Genomic DNA, 24,405 nt, shown 5'->3' on the forward strand with positions numbered 1-24,405 from the left:
ACCCCCCACTCCCCACTCCAGACCTTTCCACAGAGCCTCAATGAAGGTGATCTGGGGAGAAGTGTTCACTGGTGCACGGAATGATGCTAGGACTGCCACTGCCACTGGATGGGGTCCTACGATTAAGGCCTCCAGGGAGAAACTTCCTTCAGATCCTAGTGCCAGCAATCGTCTTTTTCTTAGGTCTGTTTGCCTTCACATTTTAAGGACATACACTGAGCAGGTTTCCCTTTGCAAATAATCTATTCAGAAGCACAGAGAACTATCTGTGTCCCACAGGAAGAGGATACTAAATTTTCCTATTAGGTCATTTAATTTTAGCCTCCATTATTCTTTTGCATTTCTTTCTATAATTCATGAAATTCCTTAAACTACCTAAAACTTTGGAGGAATGACAAAAACTGAAACAGAAAAATGCAAAAATGAAGTTTGCATGACTGTATTTCAAGGGGAAAAATTATTTGAGGAATCATGAAAAAGGGTTATAAGTTAAGCCAGAGCAGAAAGGAGCATTTCAAGAATATTGTATGTGGACTTACTAAATACAGTCAACTCTCCGTTAACCGAGGAAACAGGGAAGGGAAGTTACTGAGAATAAGGGAGCAGAAAGGGAGAAAAACACATAAAAGAAGTACCCGAAATATTTTTATTTCAATGAGACAGAAAAACATGGGACTGTGTAAATGCAGTCAAGCTCCCTATATGGTTAAATTTGAATACAATTTTGATCAACATTTACTCTTCCATAGGTAGCACTAAAAATACATATGCTGTAAAAATAACACATTGGCAGCTGATAAGGAAAAAACAGAAATCTGACAAAAATGGCCAAAAGGATACTATGAAGGCAAACATGCAAAAGAAACTGTTATCAAACCTGTTTCCTGTCTGAAGCCTCTCTGCCCTCACCAACACTGGGGGGGAAGCCAGCAACCCCAGGCTCCTGCCCTCTCAGCTCCCCAGGGGAGGCGTTCCCAGCCACAGCGCACATCAGCATATCCTCCATAACCAGCCTCTCTGCTCCACAGTCCAACAAGGGACAGCACTACCGTCACTGTGCTGTATGTGAGCCCCAGGTAGCAAACAGCACTCTTCAACTGTCTCCACTTGGAGGGTAAGATGCCCTCTTCCTTCATGTCAGCTGCCTTAGGTTACCTGTTCCCTGGGTCCCAGAGAATCCAGCACTGCAGAGCTTTTAGAACAATTCCCCCTAATCCCGAGTCTATACAGGTAAGGAAAAAAAACCCACTGGACTGTGAAATGTGACTAGCAAAGCGCAGTGACTTAAGTTCCACTCTCATTCCTAAGGTGCTTCCGGAAAAAGGCACAGGAATTAGCTGGAGGCTAGGGGCACCAGGAGACATTCATGGAAAAAGACGGTCTAACAAGCCATAAATTTTCAGGAAAACTACACATTTTCTGAAAGAACTACAACTAGTGTAGCATACAAGACAAACAAGTCATTGTTTTACCTTTCAAAAACATACCAAGAGCCCCACGCAGTGGCCTAGCGCCTAAAGTCCTCTCCTTGAACGCATCGGGATCCCATACGGGCTCTAGTACTAATCCCGGCAGCTCCACTTCCCATCCAGCTCCCTGCTTGTGGCCTGCGAAAGCAGTCGAGGACGGCCCAAAGCCTTGGGACCCTGCACCCATGTGGGAGACCTGGTGGAAGAGCTTCCTAACTCCTGGCTTCGGATTGGCTCAGCTCCAGCCGTTGTGGCCACTTGGAGAGTGAACCATGAGACGGAAGATGTTCCTCTGTCTCTCCTCCTCTCTGTATGTCTAACTCTGTAATAAAAAATAAATAAATCTAAAAAAAAAAAAACCAACAAGTTTTATTTTTAAAAATATATGCCAAAAATGTTTAATAAGCTATACAAGTTACTACAGTAAAAAAATTTTTTTTGAAAATTGGAACAGTGAGAATTTTTCACCTATCAACCTAGAAAGTAGTGAAAAGACAAAACAACAGCCGCGGGAGCTGGGATGGGGGAAAGTGGAGGATCTGGAGCTGATACTATTAAACACTGTCAGACAGGCACCAGCAGTGTGGCAGTTACCTGCAACACTGACCCACAGGACACTGGTCCAGCTCCTAGCTGCTTCACTTCCCTTTGCTCCACTTTCAACCCCACCAACCCACAATGAGCCTTGGACTGATGGAGCTGCCATGTCCAGTGTAACATCATCTCCTCAGAGTCCTTCCCAAACTCTTCTGTCCACTCTTTGCCTTCCATATTTCACTCACTGAGCTGTGGATAATACTAACCTAGGGCTATCCTGAGACAATAAGCTCTGCGAGGGCAGATAGCATCTTATCCACTATTCAACCTTCAGTGCTGGCGCATGACAAGGATTAGAAGCCCTGTAAATGTGGTATTTCTTGAATTACAATACAGTTCATATTCACACTGAGTAATATAATTCTTGTTGGCTTTGCTACCTTTTTATGTTCTATCTACTACTAGAGTGCTTCAAGTTTAACATCTAAACCCCACTTTTTAGTACTAAACACCCCACATGATCAAGCTCGCTATGTTCTCCATCCTTCACACGTCAAACAGGTGCAAGTGCACTGGCATAGTGGGCTGGTCCTCCACCTGTGGAACCAGCATCCCATACAGATGCCAGTTCGAGTCCTGGCTGCTCCACTTCCAAATCAGTTCCATGCTAATGGCCTGGGAAAGCAGCAGGGGATGATCCTGGTCTTTGGGCCATTGCACCCACCTGGGGGACATGGAAGAAGTCCCCGACTTAAATTAGCTCAGCTCTGGCCATTGCAGTCCTTTTAGGAAACAGACCAACAGATGAAGGATCATTCACCCTCTATGTATAACTCTGGCTTTCAAGTAAAACAAACAGATTTTTAAGGAGAAAAAAAAAAGTAGTCCATAGTCCAATGAAAGCCAATCTGCTCAAAGTATCTGTATTTACTTATCTTCATACAAAAAATGTCTTTGAAGATTCCACAGCTTACACACACAGGCTAATTATCTAGCCCAACCCACAATTTTATCAAAGATAATCCCATAGATTAGAACAGTAAGATAATTTGTTAGATCAAAAAGCTAGACAGTGCCAGAAACAAACTAAGGACTAAAATCCTCAGTCTGCCTTTCTGGAGCATTAACTGAAGATTACTCTTCATGGAATTCTAAGCAACAAATAATCTTTAGGTCTAACAAGTAATGACTCAACGCTACCAAATTACCTGTACAGCCTTCAAAAAAAAATTATTGGGAAGGCAGATATACAGAGAGGAGGAGATACAGAGAAAAAACATCTTGCATCCATTGGTTCACTCCCCAAATAGCCCCAATGGAGCCAGGAGCTTCTTCTGGGTCTCCCACATGGGCCCAGGGTCCCAAGGCTGGATCAGCCTCTACTGCTTTCTGAGGACACAAGCGGGGAGATGGATAGGAAGTGGAACAGCTGGAACACAAGCCAGCACCCATATGGCATCCTGGGTGTGCAAGGCGAGGATTTAGCCACTGAGCCACTATACCAGGACCTTGCTGAGCCCCTTTAAAGCAGATTATCTGAACTGTACACACTAGGAACTCAGGTGACCCGAGGGCCTTCACAAGCTGAAAAGGTCATAGGTGACTCTGATCACAGCAGATGGGAAAGTGCTAACTCAATCAATTGAGCACTGCTCTTGCTGAATGCCTACTATGTCCCTAGCAGCAGCTCTGTCCCAAAGTTAGCTCTAAGCAGCCCCGCTTCCCATTCAGCTCCCTTCTTGTGGCATGGGAAGGTAGTCTTGGCCAGCACAAAGCCTTGGGACCCTTTACCCACCTGGGAGACCTGGAAGACGCTCCAGGCTCCTGGTGGGGAGCTGTATAGGAAGTGGGGCAGCTGAAACACAAACCAGCTCCAGCCGTTGCAGCCACTTGGGGAGTGAATCATCGGACAGAGGGAAGATCTTTCTCCCTGTCTCTCCTCTCTGTGTATCAGCCTTTCCAACAAAAATAAATAAATCTTTTTTTAAAAATCCTCAATACTTCAAGTTTAAGGGAGACACCTTTAAGACATGATCAAAGAAATGTTACCTGTGGTAGGTCCATCAGGGAATTTCCTGGGTTGAGCTGTTGAGTCATTTTATTTAAGGAAGCAGTGCAGTACAGAACACACATGCAAGGGTGGGGGCTAGACAACAGAATGCCTTCAACTGTTTCAATGCAGTTTCTCCAGCATTCACAGTTTTCCTAGGAAGAGTACTAACAGGGCACCCTCCATTGCTGGCTACACAGAAACACATAACCACAGCAAAGGGCTCCACAGAATCAATCAGCCGCTAACGCTGTTCCTTCTCCACAGCAGCCTGAGTAATAAAATTGCTGATTTTACTCTTGTGCTCATGGAAGAGAAACTATTACAGTACTCTGAAAATGCTTCTGCTATCAATTTGCTACTCCCCACAGCATCCCTCTAACGCCGGTATTATCACCATCTTATTGTTGAAGGAAACAGCCACGGAAGTCAGTGTCGGGGCCAAAATGAGATGTCTAGAATTTACAATGTTCAGACGCAACACGGAGTCCACACACAATGGCACGAGCATCAATCTCAGCCCTAGCTTTCATATATCACACATTTAATTCACTAGACAATTCTCAACCTCCACAAGGAACTTATAATCTGAGATCTAACAAAATGTGTCAAAACACATCTGTAACTGAACTCACTGCCTTACTCCCCAAATGAGCCCCTCTCTAGGTACTCTGCTCTGACTGACCTAAGCTCAAATTCTTGATATCCCTCTTTGCCTCTCATTAGCAGCTAACATCTACAACAAGGGCTCTGTTCATGGCATGTCCAGCACAAACAACAAACAAAAAAATTCCTCACTGCCTGGCAAAGGCAACTCAAGCTCTGACACCAACGCACAGCACAACCTGCCTTCTACCACTGCCCAAGGCATGTGAAGTACTGCTGTTATTCACACTTAATGCTTATGTGAAACACATGACCTGAGGAACTCACTCAGAGCTTTATTTTACTCAACCATAAAATGGGTATAATAATACTCACCCAAAAGGAATGAGGTAATGAAAATGAGAGTACTGCTATAAATTTTAAGATACCATAAAAAGACGCACATCATTATGTCATACTTGCAGTTATTTTATTTACACCTGCCTTGCTTCAGAACTAGCTCACATAAAACGAGAAATAAACAGTTTAAAAATGAAAATTGGGATACCGTGGCAGTTTAGCAAGCTAATCTTCTAACTACAGTGCCAGAATCCCATACAGGCACCAGTTCTAGTCCTGGCTGCTCCACATCCAATCCAGCACTCTGCTTATGGACTGGAAAAGCAGTAGAGGATAGCTCAAACCCTTGGGTCCCTGCACCCACTGGAAGACCCAGAAGCAGCTCCTGGCTCCTGGCTTCAGACTGACTCAGCATGGCCATTTTAGGAGTGAACCAGCAAATAAAAGGAAGCTATATCTCTCTCCTTCTGTAAAATCTGCCTTACAAATAAAAATAAATAAATCTTAAAAGGGGGATTGTAGGGAAATAGAAGCCATTAAAGATATTCATAGTGAGTGTACAGATATGAAACCAGGATAAAAACTGGAAATGAGGCTAAGAGAAAGGCATGTTACAGCTGCCTATATACCCATAATTGCTTCCTTTTAATAAAGTTATTAACTTGTTTGAACTGTTGTTGGATTTGAAAGGTAAACCAAATCAATCAAATAATTCAGGACCCACAAAAATAAACACACACTCACTGATGGAAATAGTGGCAGTTCCTTCTGTGGAGATCAAAGAAAGGTCCTGATTCCACATCACAACTGGACAATATCGTTCACATCTTCATTCCAGAGCTTCTATTTCTCTATATCACTATTAGACTGAAAGCCTCTTTAGGTCAGGTAATTGTTTTTACGTTTGTAACTCTGCCAGCTATTTTAGCACGCAGCACACCAAAGCCCCAATTTTGACATACTAGTCTCATTGGATTCAGTCTCTCCCTTGCCATTTCAAACCAGCTGGCATCCCCTAGAAGGTTAATCTCAAAACATCACTTTCATCACTTCAGCCCTTGGTTCAGAAACTTCCAACAGCTTCCCTACACTTGAAAAAGCACTTCCTCATTCTGTACTCACACAGCACACACTCAGCACCTCTCCCGGCAATGGCCTTCTAAATTCTAAATGGCCTCTAAATTCTTTGTGCTCAGTCAGGCTCAACTTAGAGACCTCAACTTTTACAGAAAGCTTTCTCTGATCAGCAGCAGCAATGTGACAGAGGCAGAGGCAAACAGGTGTGCACGTAGGACACTAGAAAGTCCCAAGCTTTTGCATTCTCATCTGTTACTTAACAGCTCTGTCACTGAACCTTCCTCTCCGGCACAAGTGAAAGCTGTAGGACAGATTGTATCTAAATTACCTCCCAGTTACACATCTCTGGGAGGCATCCCCTGATCCTTGGACACACCCTGATCTCTGATCTTCCTTATCTGTTACATAGTTTAATACAATTATCTACATTGTCTTAAAATTTTCCCTGCTAAGTAAACATACCGGCTCTTCCACAGCCCTTTTACTCCCATCCTCCCAAAGATGAATGGCACTGGATCCAGTACAGAGCAGACACTTTTTATAACCTAACATCCAGCCAAAGGTTAGTTATATTCTTAATTGTCATGGGATGAATCAGCAAAGACAAACCAAAAAGAAAAAAATTCCTGAACAGACCATTAAAGTGTACTGTGGCTGGTGCTGTGTACAGCTCCCACACTGGCATCCCCTAAGGGTACTGGTTCATATGTGGGCTGCTCTGCTTTCAATTTAGCACCCTGCTACTGGTCTAAGAAAAGTTGCAGGTAGTCCAAGTACTTTGGGCCCTGGCACCCACACGGGAAACTTGCATGAAGCTCCTGACTTCAGTATGGCTCAGCCTTGGCCACTGCAGCCACATGGGTAGTGAAGCAGTAGATAGAAGATCTTCATCTCTCTCTCTCTCTTTTTCTCTACTTTCAAATGAATAAATCTTTTTTTAAGATTTATTTTATTTTTTATTGGAAAGGCGGATATACAGAGAGACAGAGAGGAAGCTCTTGTGTCCGATGATTCACTCCCCAAGTGAGCACAACAGCCGATGGTATGCCGATCCAAAGCCAGGAGCCTCTTCCGGGTCTCCCACGCGGGTGCAGGGTCCCAAGGCTTTGGGCCAACCCCCACTGCTTTCCCGGGCCACAGGAAGGGAGCTGGAAGGGAAGCGGGGCTGCCGGGATTAGAACTGGCGCCCATATGGGATCCCGGGCGTGCAAGGCGAGGACCTTAACCACTGTGCCATCGTGCCAGGCCCATGAATAAATCTTTTTAAAAATAATTAAAAAGTAGAACCTGGCACGGTAGTCTAGTGGCCAAGTCCTCACCTCCAACGCATCGGGATCCCATACCGGTGCTGATTTGTTTCTCAGCAGCTCCACCTCCCATCCAGCTCCCTGCCTGTGGCCTGGGAAAGCAGTAGAGGATGGCTCAAGGCTTTGAGACCCTGCATCCACGTGGGAGACCCAGAAGAAGCTCCTGGCTCCTGGCTTCAAATTAGTTCAGTTCCGGCCACTGTAGCCACTTGGGGAGTGAGTCAGTGGAAGGAAGATCTTCCTCTGTCTCTCCTCCTATCTGTATATCAGACTTTCCAATGAAAATAAATAAAAGTTTTAAAATAATTCATTAAAGTGTACTAAAACAAGAGAATAGCGAAGTCTCTTCTCTATAAAAGCATATTCACTTAAACTAATCTGTACAACTCCATACTAAGCACAAATGAATCCTTTAACTTGACATAATGCTCACTTTCCAGTCATTTCTATCTTCTCAAAGAGAACGTCCACTAGATAGAAAAAAACATAATTTTTATTATTATTTTACTAATTTAATGTCATGTACTATTTATACGAGTCCCACATAAAAACCAATAAAGTTACATATAGATTTATGACCTAAATTATGAGACAAATTAAGTTGCACTTGCTATGACTTTGAATATCACACAGACACTAGCCTTAATTTTGTGATTTTCACCTTTTTTTATTCCTTTTAATCCTCTATGGATAAATGTCCAGTATCCTAAACAGTTTTTTGTAAGAGGCTGTTGTTGTGGCATAGCATGTAAAGCTGCTGACTACAACACCATATAAACATGCTGCTACCCATTACTATGCCTGTGAAAGCAGTGGAAGACGCCCAGGTCCCCTGTCGCCATACAGGAGACTGGAACGAAGCTCTGGACTCCTGGCTTTGTTCTGGCCCAGCCCTGGTCACTGTGGCCATCTGGGCAGTGAAATCAGTGGATAGAAAAATTGATCTTTGTCTGCAAATCTGCCTTTCAAATAAATAAATCTTGAAAAAGAGAAAGAATCTGACAATTCTACATGTTTGCTGATTCTTCTTTTGCTCAAGTATCAGTCCTGTCACCAAATTCAGGTAACACTCAAAGCCGGAATATTTACTGAATTGGTGCAGAAAGGGGGCAAGAGCTGTGGTGCAGCGGGGAAGGCACCGTTTAGAATGCCTGTCCCCACAAGGCAGTGCCTAGGACCAATCCCTGCCTCATCTTCTGACCCAGCTTCCTGCTCAGGTATCTGGGAGACAGCAAAGGACACCCCAAGAGCTTGGGTTCCCGCCACCACCGAAGGAGATCCTGAGTGGGGGCAGGCCCCTGGGTCGTCCCTGGACCCGGCTCAACTCCAGCTGCCATCTGCAGAATGAACCACTGGGTAGAAGATCGCTCTCTCTCCCTGTCTGTCACTCTGCCTTTCTAATAAGGAAACTTTTTTTAAAAAAGGAAGAAAATTTTAAGTAATAAAACAAAGGAACTCAATCAGTCACTAAGCAATGATATACTAGCAGTGCTTAATAGATTAACATTCTATGGCAAAAACGCACAGGGCCCTACAAATCCACATGCTGTGTATACAACGCTGCTTCAAATCAGAGGTTCTGAAACTTAGGAGACAAGTCTCCTAGTCTAAATTCTAAATATAGTATAAATGGAGCAGTAAGGCAGGCAATGGCTCTGACTCGAGCTATCTCTGTTGCTACTACTATCACTGCTGAGTCTATAAGCGCTCATTCTGGAAACAAAACCATTTGAAAAACAGTAACAATATAGAAAAAACTCACAAAATATGTGTAAGAAAACTGCTATCTGCTGTGAACCTTACGTGTTAATCTATTTAAGTAACATAAAGAAAAAATTTTGGCCCAAAGGTTTCCTAGAAAAAATGGAAAGAATTCACTAAGAAGACGCAGAAATTTAAATAATGTAATGTCTCACTAATCAAACCCCCAACTTTTACCCCAATACCTAATATTAGATGTGCTTGAAAACATGCTACATGGCACGTCTCTGCAGGCATTAACGGCCTGAGAAGCCACCAGAAATCAAGGACACAACTGACCAAAAAGGGCATGTTTTGTCTGAAACCAGTTATGCTCTTTAAACAATAATTTATCACTTCTAAATGTACTTACTTGCACTAAGGGAAAACACATCCCCGCTTAAAATCCGACTTCATAGCAAGCCTTTGTTAATCACCCAAACTGTGTAACTGAACCAATATTGATGCATGAAAGCCAATTAATAATAATAATCATACATCATCATTCTTAATGGTGTCTGAAAGAAGGTTAATATGCAAAGATTGGGGCTGTGGATTTCAATATCAAAAATCAAAATAAAAATGATTCCTAATAGTATGACAATTGCCATTAAACACTGTCAGTCTCGTAAGTACAAAGGACACGGAGGATCATAAGTGAGCGACCCATTCAAAAGCACAAGGAAAATTCAAAAGGCAACAGACTCCAGAAACACTCCATGTATTTAATTTTTGCTGAAAAACATTCATGAATGATGACATTCAAGTTTCCAAAGACCTGTGCTTAGAGCCACCTCCTAAGATGTTCAGGGCACTTCCAACATCTTTGGTAGCTTGCTAAGAGCATTTAACACTCTGAGCCCTAAAGTTATTCCAAAAGCCACTGGCCAGATGAATGACAGATTAACAATTACTTCATCCTGGGCAGCAATGAAACATGGTATTTCTTCTGTTTTATACTATCTACTGATGCAAAGAACAGTAAATCTAAAATATAGCAGGACACAACACCATTTAAACCTGAATAACAGCCATTGTTTTTTTTTCCTACTGGGATTCTGACAATGACAATATATAAGGAACTACAAATTAATTTGGGGGCATGCGCAATAGGGTAGCCGTTAAAATCCTCGTCTTGCACGCCTGGGATCCCATACGGGTGTTGGTTCTAATTCCCACAGCCCCACTTCCCATCCAGCTCCCTGTTTGTGACCTGGGAAAGCAGTGGAGGTGGCCCAAAGCCTTGGGACCCTGCGCCCATGTGGGAGACCCAGAAGAAGCTCCTGGTTCCTGGCTTTGCATTGGCTCAGCTCCAGCTGTTGAGGCCACTTGGGGAGTGAACCACAGGATGGAAGATCTTCCTCTCTATCTCTCCTCCTCTCTGTATATCTGCCCTTCCAATAAAAATAAATAAATCTTAAAAAGAAAAAGGCATTAATTTGTGGGAAGAGGCTAAATATTTATATTACAGTAACGGCTTAGAAGCAGAACAGACCTTTACAAATCACAAACATTTGGTCAGCTATCACATGGATTTTCAGAGTAAAGAAAGAGATGACCATAATTTTTTTTTAGAAGGAAGCTGTCTAACAGGTGCAAAAAAGAGAGACAGGTTACACGCTTAAGATGGTCAAAAGTAACCTCTAATACTTTTATCAGGCAAGGCTCATAAATCAAGGTCAGGAAGAAGCACAGCACACTTCCATCAAATTCCCCAGACATTTAATCCCCACATGATAGTTAAAAGTGTGATGAAACATTCTTAACAAGAAACTACAGTGTCAAAAATTCTAAGTAGAATCACACTACCTTGCAGTGGAACAAGTTTAAGCCATTACACGAACTCTACAAGCTTGTCCAGACCAATTCAGGACAAACACAAGAATGTGAATTAGTATGTTGAAAACTGTTCTCAAAGCACGTGATTTTTGGTAAGTATCCCACCTTATTTTAAATATTACATTTCAACCTAGAAGAATATATAGCCCTCGTGCTCTTTAACTCAACTTCAATCACTGGAACAGGCCCACGGCAAACTGGGCACTCCATTAGACTGGGCCAACTGGGCGCTCCATTAGACTGGGCCAACTGGGCACTCCATTAGATTGGGCCAACTGGGCACTCCATTAGACTGGGCTGTGTTCCGTCTGTGGGAGTCTACGGACTCACAATATGCTGTAAAACACCCACATACATGGATAGCTTCTATACTTACTCAAAATCCAGAGTTTCCAATTGAGAATTTGAGGAAATGAGCTTTTATAACAGCATGGGAAGCCAAACAAGATTTAAAGCCAGTTACCAGTATCCTTTTCTGTATTATAAAAACTGAGAACAGCAAAACCAGGATACCTAAAATTTTACTTCTAAAGCAATGCGTGCTTTATCATGTTGAATATAATACCTAAGCCTCCGTCGTGGTTAAATTGCAGCTATAAAGGAAATCATCCCGAGATAAATGGTTTCCCTATGAGAAGGCTTCACTGCTCCACTTCACCTCAGGACAATAAATCAAATTAACTGCACCTTGTCCTCCATCCCATGACATCATCAGTTTGACCACATCTTGGGAATCAGGTGCAAAACATAGGCTATTTACAGCATGAAGGCATATGACTGCTGCTTGTTCACCGACCCTCCTGCTGCAGGTCTCTGGGCGGGTCTCAGAACAGCCAGAGGAGGTTTTTTTTTCTGCTGCCTTTTACAGCCTGTCTACTTGGGGGTGAAACAAAAATGGTAAGGATTATTTGAAATTAGTATGCTGTTGGCCCATCGAATCTAAAATTTTTGTTACAAATTAAATTGAAAACTAAAAGACACTGTATGTATGTTGCTAGCAGTCCACAACCAGGTGCTGTGTGCTAATCTCACAGGGTTCCCAGCTGCACAGTTACCTCATGCAGGAGCCCTTCCCTCAGCAGCAGACAACCAAGTGAAATGTGTTCACGTGCACATACACACACTTCCGGGCCACCACAGAGACAAAATAAAAAACGCTAAAGAAAACTGCACCAGGGTACAGACAAATTCAAAACGGTTACTTCCTCTACACAGCAACCATTAATCTGCGTCTTACCAGCAACTGTTCAAGTCGAGATAAAACATCAAATCAATTCAGACACGTGAAAGCCAAGGGGAAGGTGAGGGAACCGCCGCCGCAGAAGAGCCCAGATCAGGGTAGACACAATACTCCTATTTCTTTTTCTATTTTCACTTATTTAGCCATGACACAAACGCTCCAAGGAAATAAAACCCCATGTCAGTGTTCAGTAGTGCTATAATTAAAACAAGCAAGTCTGTGACAGCGATAGCTCTAAATTATGTCGGTCCCATTTTTAAATTAGAATGCAGAGGTTGGAAACGGAGCACTGCACTGCGAAATTATGAAAGTGGTGTTAATTGGAATTTCTGAACTACTTAGTTATTACACCACTCCCGAGGCGCGGGAGCAGGGGACCTTCAGTTTCACACTGCAGTCCATTACAAAAGCTGAAAAGTGTTTAACTCGGGGGAGAAGGGTGGAGCAAATAGGGGGAGTGGGGCCAACTACCTCCAAAACAAAGTTAACCCGCCCGTCTTCACAGGGCAGGTTCCCCCCGCGGCCCAGTGTGACTGCCAGCTGCAAGAAAGTCCTTTTCTTAAGAGAACACAAACTAGTACAAAGTTGCTGCTTAGCAAGGAGAGCTGAAACCTCGCTACAGCCCCAGGAGGGCAGCTGTGGCCGAGGAGGTGGGGTGTTGGGGGGGGGCACAGTTGGTGGGGGAGTCAATTCGGTTATTAGTAAATAAATCAGGCGGCAGAGAACATGAGGCCTATCCAACCGCTGCGGCAGCCAAGGCCTAGCTCCCCCCTTCTCTTCCCAGCACAGCCTGGGTTTGATCTCAGAGCCCTGTGGATTGCCGAGGGGAGAGAAAAAAAAAAAGAATCATATCGAACCACAAAAGCACATGGGGCGAATGTAAAATATAAACACGGCGTAGGGCTGTGAGTGGCTGTTATTAAAGGTCTGAATTACTAAACATGAGAGGCGGGGAAAGCCAGGCGGCCATTTCAATAATATAAACCTCCCCGAATTAGACATTATTCAAATGAGAGGAGAGGTTCAGCAGCGAAGCAAGAGTGGAGAAAACACACAGCACCCCGCAAGAAAGCGGCAGCCACGGAGCCAGGGAGGGGAGCCCACGGACGAGGGAGGACGGAGCCCACACACGGTCGGTCCCCGGACAGCACAGCCAGGGCGCGGGAGGCCTGTGTGCGCGGGCGACAGGCCCTCGGGGGGCCAGGGACCCCGGCTGAGGGCGGCCAGGACCCCCCGACGGAAGCACGTCAGGGACCTCCGACCCGACTCGCCCGCCACGCCACGGCCCACGGCGGGTGGGCAGAGGAAGAAGGGACGCTCGGGCGGCCCGAGAGGAGATGCCCTCTGAGGGGAACTTCCCCACCCGCCTGGCCGACGTGAGGGGGGTCCCCCTTTTGCAACCCACACCAAGGGGGCTCCGCGGGGTTGCGCGCGCGCGCGCACGCGGGCTCCCACCCCCGGCGCCCCGAGGGCCCTCGCAGCAGCGGCGGCAGCGGCGGCAGCAGCAGCGGCAGCAGCAGCCCAGGAGCGCCTACCCCTACCCACCTAGACGCAGGCCCGGCTCGGGTCAGGCCGCCACGGCGGGGAAGGAGCGGGGCGCGGCCGAGGCGCCGGGGCCGTGACCCCGGGCTCAGCCCCCCTCGGACCCCGAGCGGCGGCGGCGGCGGCGGCGGGCGGAGCGCACTGCCCGGGAGCAAGCCCGCCCGTCTCTCTCCCTCTCTCTCTCTTTCGGGGCCACCACCAACACCCACCCACCCTCCCCCCCAGGCTGCAAGCCCCCCGCCCCCCGGCCCGGGCCCGCTCCCCAGGGCCAAGACGCGTGCGACCGTCCGGCCGCCGGGGTCCGCTCCGGCCCGCCGCCTTCCCCGGCATTGTGCTCGCCGCCACCTCCAGCCTCCCCCCTCCCGCTCCACGCCCCCCCACCCCGCGCCCCGCCGCGCCCCGCCGGCCCGGCAGCTATGAATATGTAAAATGCCTTTATTGTCCTCCCGCTCGGCCCCGCCGGCCCGCAAGGGTCGGGGTTCGGCGGCAGGGGGGAGGCGAAGCGGAGGCCGGGGCGGGCAGGCGGGCCGGCGGGGCCGGGCGGCGCGGTGGGCCTGGGGGGGCAGGAGGAGGGCGCTGGACCGCAGCCCCCTCTGCCCCTTTTCTGCCCCTGGTCTGCCCCCGGTCCGCCTGGCCGCGGCCAGCCTCTTTCCCCCTCCGCTCGGCGCCCGGCGGGGGCTCCGTGCTCCCCGGCCCCCCATCTCCCCGCCGTTAATTATAATAATCCTGAGTACTAATAAATTATGCTAAGTCGCGGTGGGGGGGGTGCAGCGGGAGCCGGGGTTGAGTATGAATATGAATATGTAAAATGCTGTAATGATTACCTGCTGCTGCTGCCGCCGCGGCTGAACTCTCATCTTGACTCGCTGCTCCTCCGTCCGCCATTTTGAATATTTTAACCAAAATCGCCCGGTCGATAAACCCTCCCTCGCTCCCGCTCCCCTCCCCCTCCCGCCCCGCTCGCCTCCTCCCTCCTCTCCGCCCCCTCCCGCGCGCGCGCGGCGATCCCCGGGCGGCGCGCCAGGGGGCGCTGCTCGCCGCCGGCCCCTCCGTGGAGGAGCTCCGCCCCGCGCGCCACGCTGCGCACGCGCCCCGCGGCCCTCCGAGGCTAAAGCGCCCTCAACCTGCCAGTCACCCCTTCCTTACGTTTTCCTCCCCACCGCCCCCAAATCCGGGCTCTGCACATGCGCGGCGCGCTAAACGCGCCCGAAGCGCGGACGGCGCATGCGCCCCCTCGGCTGGGCACCCACCTGAGGCGTCAACTTTGAAGTGTGCAGAGTCGAGCGCCTTTGTAGGTGCTCCTGGGTCTTCCCCTGGCCTCCCGCCTGACCCACCCGCCTCCAGACTTTAATCCCAGGCTCCTGCGGTGGCAACGCGCGCTACAGAAGGGAGGGGCCCGGGACACCGCGGCGGTGGGCGTGCAGACGCGCGCAGGGTCCCTGGAGGCGGCCGGCGCCCGCGCCCCTCCGCCCCGCACTGCCCTCGGGCTTTTCCGCACGTTTAAACAGGGACAACAATGGAGGGGCCGCTCCCCTGCTAGGTAATTTCCGGCCCTGTGGGCAGGTAGGGGCGGAAACGCCCGCAGCGGGGAGCTGGGCGTGAAGCACCTGCTGAGCCACGCGCGGGCGTCCCGCTTTGGATTTGAATCCGAACTGATCCCCGCCCCCAACTCTGCAAACTCTGGAAACCTGGCCCCGGCCGCCGCGAGCGGGGAGTGTCCTGCGGCGGATTTAATTTGCCCGGAATCGCTTCTGCTCTACTTGCTGCTAACGCCCGGCGGGCTTCCCCCCGGGGCTTCGCGTCTTACTGAATTGTTGAAGTCCGCCCCTACCTTCCCAAACGCCGCAGCAGTGATGGAAGCCCGTGCACGGATCGTCCCGGCTTCCCCCTTTGCCTTCGGAACCTTTTTTAAGACCTAGCAGTACACTGGTGACTTTAGCAAATGAGGATTCCAAATCGGCAGCAGCTCCTTCGCGAATTTTACTTCGCTGTGTTTGTCGGAGGAAATCTGGGGACCTCGGAAAAAGTTGTGCGGTTGTCGGTGTCTTTCCTTGCAACTAGTCGCAAAGTGTCAAGATTTATCCGATCATAAATAAGTCCTTGGACAAAGACCTAACTATCACGATTTGTAATATAATCTTTAGGATTTTTCTAAGTTTTTTTTTTAATCGAAGAAAAAATGTATTTCTTGGTGGGTGAAAGAGCGTTTAAAACAACAAAGTCCAGTCCATGTCCTCCCGGCAGAGAGCTGACCAAAGTTTGTGTTGGGTAGAACTGCAGACTCTGTAAGAAAGAAACACTGATCTTACTGAATGTCCGCTCGGGAATGTTGCAGTCTTGTCAGACTGCCGACCTTGTGCAAATGCTCTTAAAGCTATTGTCACTGACATCCAGTGGTTTGGGGTGGGACTGATTTATTCCTGCTACTTAAACTTTGAGGTGTTTGACCCAAATAGTTGGACTGCCTCAATCTCATTGTTTCAAGCCATGCCAACCAGCAGTTAAAGAAATGAAAAATGGAACCCTGTGCAAATGAAGCTGCGCATAATGGTCCAAGTTGCAGTCACCAGTATTGACTACACGGGAAGTCTCAGAATAATCAACTTTGTTTTAAATAAAGTGAAATACATGTCACTGCTTTGAGAGCAACAGGTTTGAAATAATCTCCAAGAAAACTCACTATTTCATCTTACCTGTGCCTCTAGGTGCAAAAGTACATGTACTTTATTGGGAAGATGGCATATTAACAGATGTCCTAGTGTATAATATTATTGGAATGAAAATGTATACTGGGAGCCTGGGGTGAAAACTTAGCAAAGTCCTCACCTTACATGCACCAAGATCCCATGTGGGCACCGGTTCTAATCCCAGCGGCCCAATTCCCACCCTACTCCCTGCTTGTGGCCTGGGAAAGCAGTTGAGGATGGCCCAAAGTTTCGTGGGAGACCCAGAAGAAGCTCCTGGCTTTGGATTGGCTCAGCTCTGGGCATTGCAGTCACTTGGAAAGTAAATCAACAGATGGAAGATCTTCCTCTCCGTCTCTCTTCCTCTCTTTGTATCTGCCTTTCCAATTAAAATAAATCTTTAAAAGAAACGAAAACGTTACAGCAGGTGGGAAAAAAGCCTTCCCCAAAAAATTACGTAGTGGTGTTGACCCATCTGTCTGATACTGATAAAATAGTGAAACTGGCATGGTGAGACACAGCTAAATAGTTGCCATGGAGGTAGTAATGGGGAAAGGTGTGACTATATACAGGCAAGGGGGTGGAAGTAAAGTTGCTCTGTATCCTGATTGTGCTCATGGGAATAGAGATTTATATAAAGCGGCTTCAGACAGTTGATGGAAATTAAGAGATGAGAATATGAGTTGGGCATTCAGTAGTTACCACACATGCATGCCCCATTGCAGTAGCAGAGTTTGAGCCCTCCTCCCGCTCCTGATGCCAGTGTCTGGCTAACACAGAGCTGGGAGGTAGTGGTGGTGGCTCCAGGAACTGAGTTCCTGCCATCCACATGGGAGTCTTGGATTATATACCTGATTTGTGCTTTGACCTGGCTCAGCCATAAATTTAGGGAATGTACCAGCAATGGGAGCTTTCTGTCTGTCTCTCTGTTGTTAGATTTGCCAACCATCAGGGAAGGAATAACTCAGCGAATATATAAAAAGAATTGAGATGGACTTTATATCAGGGAACCACAGCCACGGGCTTCCCTTCCCCGTGCAGCAGAATGAGTGAAGGAGTGGGCTGCAGAGAAAGAAGCATGTGGGAGAGATGTGCAGGGACCTTCATACAGAATCAACTCCCTTGATACAGAATATGGGTTTGTGCCCCTCATTGTTGGAAAGGTGGTTTCACAACCTGAGGGGCCTGCCAGAATTCTGCTGTCTGTTCCAGTTTGGTTGGAAGCAAACTCTGCCCTGTTCTGGTTACCTTGGTAACCATCATCTGTCTCTTTCTGTGTCTGCCTCTCAAATAAATGAATATATGTATTAAAAAATAATTTCATATTACCTTTGCATATCTATTTTAAGATTTATTTTTTGAGATGGGTGTGGTAGTCTAGCGGCTAAAGTCGTCGCTTTGCACATGCCATATGGTTGCTGGTTCTAATCCCAGTGTCCCTGCTTCCCTGCCAGTGGCCTAGGAAAGCAGTCAAGGACAGCGTAAAGCCTTGGGACCCTGCACCCATGTGAGGGACCCAGAAGAGCCTGCTGACTCCTGGGTTCGGATTGGCTCAGCACCAGCCATTGTGGCTGCTTGGGGAGTGAATCAGCAGACGGACAGAAGATCTTCCTAGCTTTCTCCTCCTCTCTGTGTATCTGATTTTCCAATAAAAATAAAATAAATCTAACAAAACAAGAGATTTATTTTAATTGAGAAGACAGATTTACAGAGACAAGAAGAGACAAAGCTTTCCCCTCTGCAAGTCCTCTCCTCCCCACCCCCCCACCTCCCAGTGGCTGCAAAGAGATGAGCTGAGCAGATCCAAAGCCAGGAGCCAGGATCTCAGGAGTTTCCTGACCACTGAGGGGATGAGGCAACGGCATTTCTCAGTAGCAAGGACCGTTGGAGACAGTCTGATCGAGCATGCCCATTCACTGTAACGCAAGCACATTACATAAGCTAAGTCTGGGGGATGGCAGAAGGACATCTCCCCATAGATAAGGATAGCAGGCAGTTAAGGTGTTTCTGGTTCCTGGTGAAGTTACCTTTAAGATGTTAATTGTGCTCCTCTGGTAAAAACTATTTGTTTTAAAATGCAAAAAAACAGGGTTGCCTAGAATTAACATGTCAGTCCCCTTCCCTTAGCAAGCAGACTGGCCCACCTGGGTCACTGTCAAAGGAATGGCACCACCTCAGTTTATCTTGGGGATTGGGGAAGGAAGCTGAGTCTCACCTTTTGTTTTGGGGCAAGGCAGTAAAAATTAGTTTTGCCCTTGGGGGTGATTCCTGTAAACCCCCTCCCCGAGATGTTGCATAAAAGACACCATTTCCACGGGCTTTTCTCTTCCCTTCCTCCTGTCACCATGGCATGACTTGGTCCTCTCTTGAAGCCCTGTCCTGTTGTTGCAGGATTTTTGACTCCGAGTATGGCAGCAACCTCAAATTCTTGTCTCGCAGGAAAGAAGAATTTTCATGCGGACACAGTTTAGTTTTAAAGCAGGATTTATTAGAAAGGCTGAGAAAAGAAGACTCCCGTCCTAGCGACGGGAGGGGGTTTTGAGATAGAAAGGACCCTTACCCCTGCCATAGTGGCAGGAGGAAAAGGACCCCAGTGCTCTGCCATAGTGGCAGGAAAATAAGAACCCTAGTCCTCTGCCATAGTGGCAGGAGGACAAGAAGCAAAACCCTCTGCCATAGTGGCAGGAAGAGAAGAAGAACCCAAAACCCGAATGAATGGTGGGGAATGCACCTTTTAAAGGTTTCCCTCAAAGATGTTTCTCCATGAACAAAGAAAATTCCTAGTTTCCATGGTACCTGGCCTTGGGACAAAAGGCCACAGAGGTGCCAGACATAGGACATTCCAGGCCTTGGGCAGATGTGTATTACTTCTTCCTGCTCTCCTTTTAATGATAAAGAGATTGGCCTGAGGCCTTCCCACCGTGGCCGGAGGTAATGGCCGATACTTCTGGTGGGGAATTGATATGCTAATAGCACCCCATCCCTTGGAAGAGATGTGCTCTGGTGAGTTCAAGACATGGTGGGGAAATTCTCTTTTACTCGGGGACCCAGAATACCCTAACTGCCTACTACCCACTCTAACTCCTCTCTCACTGTCACTAGGATGGGAGCCTCTTTTCTCCTTCTTTCTAGTAAATCTTACTTTAAAACTGAATTGTGCACGCATGAAATTTCTTCTTTCCTAAAAGACAAGATGTGAGGTTGCTGCTGTATTTTGGGTCAAAAACCCTACAACAGAAGATCTTGAACAGCTCTCCTGTTCAAATAAATAAAAGTCTAAAAATTGACAATCTAATGTTTAGAAAATCATTATTCAAAAGATGAGATTTTTGTTGAAAACATGGCATAATTGCTTTTAAAATGTCATGCTATATATGTGCACATACAATGGTGCTTCAGAAAGTTCAAGGAAAAGAAAATTGGGAGAGAAATTTGCTTTTGTGCAAAATTTTTGAAATTCATGCATAGTTTTTTCATAACACACATCTTCCATGAACTTGTTGAAGACCTTTCATGTCTTGGAAGATTCAACCAAAGTCATTCATTGCTTAGTGGACATGTCATTGAAGCAAAGCAAGATTGGTTTCAGTCACTGTAAACGTTTTTGAGGTTAAAACCTCAATAGTAAGGCTTGAATAGTAAGCCTCAGAGCCTTGATCTCCTTTTTGTTTAGAAATGTTTCTGAGAGAGATTTTGATCCTACCTCATATATTTGTAAGGTCCTTCCCCAGAGCAGGTGGACAGTCCTTCTATTAAAGTAATGAATGTATCCTGACCACATATCTTAATATTCATTAGAGGATGTCAAACATACTGACTGTAGCTGACTACTGCAATTTATGTCTCTCCAGTTAATGTATGATGTAGAAATCTTTATCTAATGTAGTTCGTTTATAGTTCAATACTTGTCAAAAGGCTCAATGGCATTTTTGGAGCATTATCTGATGACTATACAGTCTGTCCCCCTCTAGTTTAGGATCAGCAAATTTAAGACACTGGTCTTCCAAGCCACTGGCCAACTTCTGCAATTCAAAGCCTATGCATAGGCTCTTACCCAGACCTGATTCTTCAGCCAGCCATTGACATCTCATCAGCATTGGCATACAAGATTAAATCCATTTGCCGTTTTACCTCTAGATACTCTTAAGAGCCAAACTGTCAGTAAGTCATGAGCTTGAAATACATCATTTTGTCCCCTTGTAAGCTTCTTCTCTAGAATTGTACTTTGGACTTAGGTCATCAGCTTACGTTAAAATCATAAGAAGGAAAAATAAAAAACTCTTCCGAAAATGTATTAAAAAGGAAAATTTAGGATAGAGGAATTTAATTTGCTTTTTTGCCTTCTGTACTTTGCTCACTGAAAAAGACAATGGATAGCCGAACAAACATCTCATGACTTAGTTTAGATAGAGCCTGGGAACCAGAGAGAGATAAGGGGCACCTGTGGCTGCATCCGGATTAGGTCATAAAAAAGTCTTGAGACAAGCATCTCAGGAAGAAGTGCGATAAGGAATTGAGGGCGCAGTGGAAAAGACCCTAATTGCATGGCAAGGCAAAGGTCTTTTATGGCCCCCTTTCCTGAGTGTGGTTTTTAGCCTTTAAAAAGAATGCTGAACAAAGCCTCGGGGCTGGTGTGCCTACCCTCCTGTGTGGGGACAGGCCCCAGCCCCAGTGCGCTGGTGATTGAATAAAGCCTCCTGCTTTTGCATCAAGTCTCGTCTTCGTTGGTCATTGGGGAGACTCACTCTCTCAGGGAAGGACAGTAAGGTCGTCCCATTTGGGGGTGCCTTACAGTATCATGTTTAACCGTAGAAATGTTGATTTGGTGAGGTGACTGCCTCCTTTTTGAGGAACCTTTCCTAAAAGCAAAAGTTAAGACATTTCCCTAGATTCACACAATGAGGTACAAGGCTAAAACCTGAACCAAAGAGTGTCTGAATGCTTATTACCTCTGCCTGTCCTCGCTGGGCCCACAAATGGGCCCGGGTCCTGGCTGCCAGCTTCAGCCCCCAGGCCTGCCTTGCTCAGGCCCCTACACCTTCAGCCCTTCACTGGGTCTCAGTGCGGCAAGGTGCCTGTGCCCTCCTGCGTTTACTGATCCCATTTCTGCTCTCCTTACTCCTTCTTGCCTCTGCCTATCCGTTCTCATAAGCTTTTTCTAGATAAACTCTCCCTGCATTTACTCATCAACTCACTGTGGCCTGACATCTTCTCCAATCATTTTCCTGAAATTACTTTATTGAAAGTCACTGATGACCTCCTAACTGCCAGATCTGATGACATCTTCGCTCCTCATCTTGCCCCATCTCTCGGCAATTTGACAATGTTGATCGCTCCTTCCTGCTCAAAACCGCCTCTGCCTCTGGCCTCAAGGGCAAATTGCTCTCCAATTTCTCCTCTTATCTCTCTGCCCACGTCTTGATTTTCCTCACTGGATCTTCTTCTTCCCATCTAATAGAGCTACTCTCCAAGGATCTGCCCTTGTCTGTCTTTCATGTTGCAAGCCTGTTTGATGTCATTAACTGTCCCCACAATTTCCACCATTCTCTCTCTGGAGAGCAGTACCACAGCTATACCCTCAGCCCAAACTAGCCCTCCTCCGCAGATTGTCAGACTAAGTCAGATATCTCTTTCACCAAAATATCAACTGCTCAAAGACCAGGATACCTTTACTTTGTTATTTTTTTCATCTCTTTATTCTCTACTTGACAATACAGGACCTAGTTATAGTCTATGATAAGCATTTTTTAAAGGAAATTTTCTTGCATATTTTCCCTTACCTTTTAGTGGTCATCCAATGTCATCTAAGAGGCCTTTATTTATTCATAAATATTAACCAAGCACCTGCCATACACTTGGCATTGCTCCAGCCAAAACATTTCTTTTGGATTTTTGGAATATTCTGGAATCAGTATATGTTTAATCCACTTTTTTTTTTTGAATCTTCAAAGCATACATCTGTAATTCTCCCTCTTTTAAAACTAGCCAAGTGTAGTTATGGGAATACATTTGTAATTCTATGTTTTTATCCACTCTAATATGCACTTTTCCTCACATTTTGCATCTCTGGAATCAAGATGTATCTGCTCAGGGGTTTAATAATAAAGTTTAAGCAATTTTTTATGATACAGCTTACAATCAATGACATTTTAAACTATGTGCATCATGATCTTTTATACTGAAAATTCAACTTTAAATATTTCATTCTAAAATGTTTTTATCATCCAAGAAATACTTGGCAAGTCTGAGTGTACTGGATTTTCTAAAAAAAGGAGAAACAATATTTTTAAGGGATTTTCAACTTTTTCTCTAGCTAAAATTAAAGGACTTCCATTGCCACAGTACTTTCACAGTTCCTGACATGCCCCCTGCTTTAAATACATAGCAAGGACTTACAAAAACACAAAGAGAAAACAAGGTCAAAAGTAAGAGTTATTTCCATGATGGAGAAAGAACACACAGATGCAGATCATGAATGGGTCAGCCACTTGGGCCTGCCAGGATAGCACACAGTAGTAGGCAGTGCTACCCAGAGTGTCAGCATCACAAACAGGAAATGCCAGAACCAGATCTTGAGCTTGAAGCATCCCACCAGAAAACACACACACACACACATACACACACACGGCTCCTACTCACACACTTTGGTAAGTGGTGAATTTTTTTTACAATTTCTTTTATTTTAATAGACACATCTTGCATAAGTCAAAACTACAGCATTTTATGATTCAGGAAAGTCTCACATTTACCCCATTCTTCATTTGCTTCCCTCCTTCTAAGGGAAACGTTTTTGTTAGTTTGTTATATATTCTCCCAACATCTCTTTTTGCAAATATATATATATATATAAAATACTTTACACAATTAATTTTCTCTCTTTTCCTGCACAAAAGTTCATACCACATACACTTTTGCCCCTTAACTGTACTTACAGGAGCTGGCTCTATATGTGAGCATGTGGAGACTTGGCTTCCTGTCTTCTGTGGTGTGTACACTTCACTGGGTTCATGGACAGCGATCTACTCGGGCTCCCTGTTACTCACCTGATCCCAGTGAACAAACAGCCTTGTACTGGTGCCGTTTCACATTGCTGCACACGTTTATAAATGGAGGCTGAGTGTCACAACTGAGGCATGAGAGCAGACACCCTGTGGGTCCTTCTCACACCACAGAGCCCCTAAGCACCGCCAAAGGGTTTGTGAGACTAGAAGAGGCTCAGGGAGTGAGGCAAGGTGATTGCAAAACTAATGAACAGCAAATGAGAGACTTCAAAATCACTATATCTACATACATGCCTATAAATACATATTTCCAAAACTAAAGATCTGTATGCATGCTAATATTATATATATTAAATGCCTTTAATTAATTTAAGTAGTAAATTGCATTTATATTTAAGTAACTTAAAGATGATAGTTTATGTTGAAGCTATTAATCCTGTTATTAAAATAGGGTCTATGGGGACCTACATTATAGGGTAACTACTGAAGCCAACAGCTGAGATGCCAGAATCACATATGGACTCTGGTCGAGGCCCTGCTGTTTCATTTCCTATCCAGCTGCCTACTAACATGCCTGGGAAAGCAGCAGAGGACAGCCCCAAGTGCTCAGGCACCTGCACCCACCCAGGAGACCTGAAGAAGCTCCTGGCTCTTGGCTTTGGTCTGGTCCATCCCCAGCGACTACAACCATTTGGGATCTGAGCCAACAGATGGAAGATCTTTCCATCTTTCTCTCTACTTTTCTGTAACTCTATCAAATAAATTAAAAAAAAAAAAACTTTTTAAAAAATGGGCCCGTGTTTTTCACCTAAACCAGAATTGATCCCTAATGATTCAAAAATTTTAAATCAAAAGATAAAATTAAAAGCTCTGGAAGAAAACATGAATGATTTCTTTATAAGTAAGTGTGGCACTTAAGTAATAGACTGATAGACATGACTGCTTATGAAGGACTACACTATTATAACAATATG

General features: G+C 45.8%; 1 protein-coding gene across 2 annotated transcripts in view; it reads right to left on the reverse strand.

The window, feature by feature from the left end:
- The window catches only part of LOC121166365 (POU domain, class 2, transcription factor 1), a 141,995-nt gene extending 127,363 nt beyond the window's left edge, over nucleotides 1–14,632 (reverse strand). The window contains exon 1 of one of the 2 annotated variants that reach the window (XM_040995514.1): nucleotides 14,571–14,632. In XM_040995514.1, coding sequence (XP_040851448.1) covers nucleotides 14,571–14,631 — 61 coding nt within the window. In that variant the 5' untranslated portion in view covers nucleotide 14,632. The remainder of the gene's footprint in view (nucleotides 1–14,570) is intronic. The other variant, XM_040995513.1, reaches the window with a different exon arrangement.
- Between the last annotated feature and the right edge of the window lie 9,773 nt (nucleotides 14,633–24,405).

This window comes from Ochotona curzoniae, unplaced genomic scaffold (assembly GCF_017591425.1).
Source record: "Ochotona curzoniae isolate NIBS_2020 unplaced genomic scaffold, NIBS_Ocur_1.0 patch137, whole genome shotgun sequence".
NCBI lineage: Eukaryota > Metazoa > Chordata > Mammalia > Lagomorpha > Ochotonidae > Ochotona > Ochotona curzoniae.